Source organism: Aplysia californica, unplaced genomic scaffold (assembly GCF_000002075.1).
Source record: "Aplysia californica isolate F4 #8 unplaced genomic scaffold, AplCal3.0 scaffold00011, whole genome shotgun sequence".
Taxonomy (NCBI): domain Eukaryota; kingdom Metazoa; phylum Mollusca; class Gastropoda; order Aplysiida; family Aplysiidae; genus Aplysia; species Aplysia californica.
The window spans coordinates 207,648-212,076 of record NW_004797281.1 but is presented as its reverse complement, the minus strand read 5'-3'; the positions used below and the strand labels follow the sequence as shown (position 1 = coordinate 212,076).

The following is a 4,429-nucleotide window of genomic DNA, read 5'->3' as shown; positions in this document are numbered from 1 at the left end:
GTGTGTGTGTGTGTGTGTGTGTGTGTGTGTGTGTGTTTGTGTGTATGTGTGTATGCGTGTGTGTTTGTGTATGCGTTGATTTGTGTGTTGGTTCAGGGGGAATAGGGGGGGGGTGGATTAGGGGAAGCAAATCAAGGTTGAAACTAACTTTGTTATGTACTTCACATAGAAAGTTAACCAAGTCGCAACGCCTCCTTACCTGTGTCTTGACAGAAGATCATAGAACACTCACAAACATTCTCAACTTCCTGGGAAGCATACAGTGCAAGCAGCTGATTCAGCACTCAAAGACTACCAAACTGACAAGATCGTTCACTGTCTATAGCTGGTTACCAATTCTCAACTAGGTAAAGTGAGGAAAATTTTCTCCCAAGGACACAACTCCGTGTCCCTGACAGGATTTGAACCCACGACCTTACGGTTGCTAGTATGAGAGCGTAACCACTTGGACAAAGTCTACCCCCACCCCCCACTATAAAAAGTCCCAGACACAAAGACTGCTCACCTGGACAGATGACGCCCGTGTCGCACGTGTCCGAGTCGGAGCCACTGCCCGGGCAGGACGCCCCACCGTGAGCCGCCGCTGGCCTGTCGCATGTGCGTGTGCGCTCCTTGGTACCAGTGGCACAGGTCACACTGCACGTGCCCCAGCCCGCCCAAGTGCCCCAAGCTCCGTCCACTGAAGAAGGCGAGGAAAAAAGAAGAAAAATGTTTGCTGATAATTTTTTTCTTCCGTTTTAGCATGATATGATGATAATAATATGAATATCAGAATGCACGGGATAAGTATCTGAACCCCTAGCACTTGCAAACACCATAAACATCAACAAAACAACAACAACAATAAAAACAGCAATAACAGCAACAATAACAACAACAAAAACAACAACAACAACGATAAGTAATTAAAGCCATTCCATAACCCAGTATTATCGATTCCACCACCATCACCACCAACACCCATCAATATCGGCAGTAACAACAGCAAAAACAGCAACAGCAACACCAGTATCAACAACATACGCAGCAACAATCAAACCAACAATGACTGCGACACCACCACTGTCCACCAAACACACAGTAAATCACCTGGGCACGGACTAAGTGTACATGACGTCGTCTCGTCCTGGTCCCCAACACAGTAGTTCCCACCATTCAGGGGGGCCGGGTCATCGCATGCCCTGGCCCGGGTGGTGCTGCCTGTTGCACACGTCACACTACAGGTCGCCCAGGCTCCCCAAGAACCCCAGTTACCGTCCACTGTAGGTAGAGGGACATGTCAGGATTTAATAACTTTTAGAGGGGTCAGAAAAATAAACACTTTAAGCCATCTTGAAGTCGTTCAAAAAAATTCATTTTGAAAAATTCATTTTGAAAAATCCATTTATTCATTTATTCATTTTTTCATCTATTTTCTCTCCTTAGAAAAATAATGCCCTTTTTAGTTGTGTTCTTTGGATGAAATAGTTCTGAGGCAAATTTCATTTATTTATTTATTTATTTATTTATTTATTTATTTATTTATTTATTTATTTATAATACGGTTAGGGGTAAACATTTGCTTTGTCTGTTTGTTTATTTGAGTAAAGAGAAGCACATCTACACAATAATGGCCATTTAGTGCTAGGAAAAGGCAAGACAGACAGACAGAAAAAACGGGAAGGGGGGGGGTGAAGAAGTAGGACCTACCAGTGGCACCACCCTCCAACCTCCTGCATCAACTCACCAACACAGAGGATGTGGCTCATGTCACAGTTGCCCGTCTCCTGACCAGAGCCGGCACAGTTGGCTCCGCCATGTTGCGCCACCGGCCGGTCACATGTCCGGCTCCTCTCCCGGTTCCCCACGGCGCCACAGCTGAGAGAGCACGTCCCCCACGCGTCCCACGTGCCCCAACCTCCATCGACTGGAAGAGTAAAGAAATTCATAAAATAAAATATTATGTGTGCGTTTCTGTTTATTGTTTATTAGTTAATATGCCACTGGAGAAAGCAAACGAATCATGCGAAGATTCAGAGAAACAGATGGGTGATGGGGAAATACCACTCAGGATAATGTAAGATTTTCATAGCATCCGAGTTGGAAAAATGAATGGAGTATCATGATGTGTGTCTCAGATCTGGCACTTTATGATGATTCACCTGGACATGGTGACAGGGTACAGGTCTGTGTCTGTCTGTGTCAGTGCCTGTGTCTGTGTCTGTTGTCTAACTCACCTGGACACGGTGAGAGGGAACAGGTCTGTGTCTGCTGGTCGTCCCCGGAACACGGCGCCCCGTTGTACGGCACCGGGCGGTCACAAGCCCTCGTCCTGGTCTGGCTACCGGAAGCACACGTCACACTGCAGGAGCTCCAGGAGCCCCAGGTGCCCCAACCGCCGTCAACTGGTTGGTGAGTTGGGGCGAAAAAAAAAATCGCAAAGTGATTGTAGATAGGCCTTACTGTAAAAGTTCCATTGATCGCTTTTTGTTGTAATTTATTTTCTTTTGTGAAAGGGGGGAGGGGACGACGGCGATTTTGTTGTTTGTTTTTGTTTTGGGGTTGCTGCTTCTTTTTGTTTGTTTGTTGTTTTTATTTTGTTGTCTTACGCCCCCATCGACACAATCTAGATCAGTAAAAAGGCTGGCTTCGACTAGTAGGAATAACCCGGGTTGAAAGGTATCCCAGGAGAAAGAACAAGATAGTCGTAAAAAAAAATTCTAAACGATTGATTATAAACATAGCCATAATTTACAGTATTCAAAAGCATGTGTATGTCACATTAATTTGATGTTATACAATATGATTACGTGCAGGGGTAGAAATGAATCAAAGTTTAAACAATCATAGTTTGACAGGTAAAGTCCGATCTGGGCGAAGATTTAGGCGTCTTTAAAAATTGTTTCCAAATCTTCCACCTCAATCAAAAGGGTTGGGGTTTGGGACGTTTTTTTCTTCGTTCTGCTAATTCCTAATCACATATTTTTGGCTTAGTGAACTAAAAGTATAATCAATATAAAATATAACGGTATCTATATGTTAGGAATACGTCTTCATCTTACGCATGGGCAGCTTCTACTGTTCCCCATTTCTTCCAAATATTTGGGGATGGAGAACAAAGAACATGATACCCATGTTATTATGATGTACTATAAAACACAAGATATAACACAGAATAAGAGGAAAAGAGGAGTGTCGTAACCGCCAATGGGTAATATTATGAGTGTTTATGCTTAGAATAATTTTTAAAAAAATAACATGACACGTGACCCTCACCTGAGCAAGGATTGTGTGTCATGTCACAGCTGCCTGTGTCCTGGTCAGAGCCGGGACAGTCTGCTCCTCCGTGCTGTTTTGTTGGACGGTCACATGACCTTGACCTTGTCTTGGTTCCCACGATGCCACAGGTCACAGAGCACGACCCCCAGCCGGACCAAGTGCCCCAGCCGCCGTCAACTGGAACAGGACGGAAACAAAGGCTCGGATGTGTGGCAACGAAAACAAAGTCACCACGTGGTTCAATCAGGCGCTCATCCGTTTTTTAGTGCGCCTGGGGTTCTTGGTATAGCCTTTAAGATAATTCATTACTCTTGACTTTGATGGGGGAAAAATACCCCTCTATCTTGAATAGAAGTCAAGATATTTTACGTTTGAATGAGATAGTGGTCTCCTAATTTCAGAGGTAAAAATAGCGAGAAAATGGCCGCGAAGGTATGTTGACCCATTTAGCCTGATAGTCTTAGGAAACTACAAACTTTCATATTTCAAAACCCTTTAAGGGGGAAAGGGGTTTACACCTGAATGCTATCTCGCTTATTACTCGATCAAATTTTACCAAATTTCACACATATGACAAGCATAGTAAGGAATCTTAAAATTCACTATCAAATTTGAGAAAAAAGTTTTGCTTCCATGGCTACGGCGGCCGAATTGGATTAATTGACATGTCTTACGTAATGAACACCACACTTATTTTTCATGGAAATAGGTTGTTGTTTAGCATGCATGTTAGTAAACATTAGATCTACAAATAAACCTTTTGAATTTTTCTTAAACAGATTAGAGATTTTTTTTAATGAATTTTTTCCTGAGCTAGTTTTCAAGTTTGCAAAAAACCCGTGAAAATCCATACTCAAGACACCGCCAACAAAAATTTATAGTATTTCATCTTCTCTTCATTCAGTGAAAATTTCATGAATATTGGATAAAAATGGTGGAGTTATTTTTTAAAAAAGTATACAGAAAAACTGCGTTTTGAGAAAACAGGCGATGAAAAATAAATAAATAAAAGACTGACTGATAAACAAGCCCGATATGAGAAGAAAGAAGGCTTTAAGGGGCTCTAACTCTATGAAATTGTTGAAAGAGAGGCTGAAGAAACTAAAAATGTCTACAACTCGAAATCCATAATTTTGAGCAGAATCAGGTCTTTTCGGGAATGTTCCCCCCC

General features: G+C 42.6%; 1 protein-coding gene across 1 annotated transcript in view; it reads right to left on the bottom strand.

Annotated features, from left to right (window-relative positions):
* LOC101855763 (SCO-spondin-like) overlaps window positions 1-4,429 on the bottom strand; it is a 30,015-nt gene that overhangs the window by 7,145 nt on the left and 18,441 nt on the right. Inside the window, exons 12-15 of the mRNA XM_035970219.1 lie at window positions 3,256-3,435; window positions 2,217-2,384; window positions 1,727-1,906; window positions 1,090-1,260 (exon numbers count right to left, since the gene is read on the bottom strand). Coding sequence (XP_035826112.1) covers window positions 1,090-1,260; window positions 1,727-1,906; window positions 2,217-2,384; window positions 3,256-3,435 — 699 coding nt within the window. The remainder of the gene's footprint in view (window positions 1-1,089; window positions 1,261-1,726; window positions 1,907-2,216; window positions 2,385-3,255; window positions 3,436-4,429) is intronic.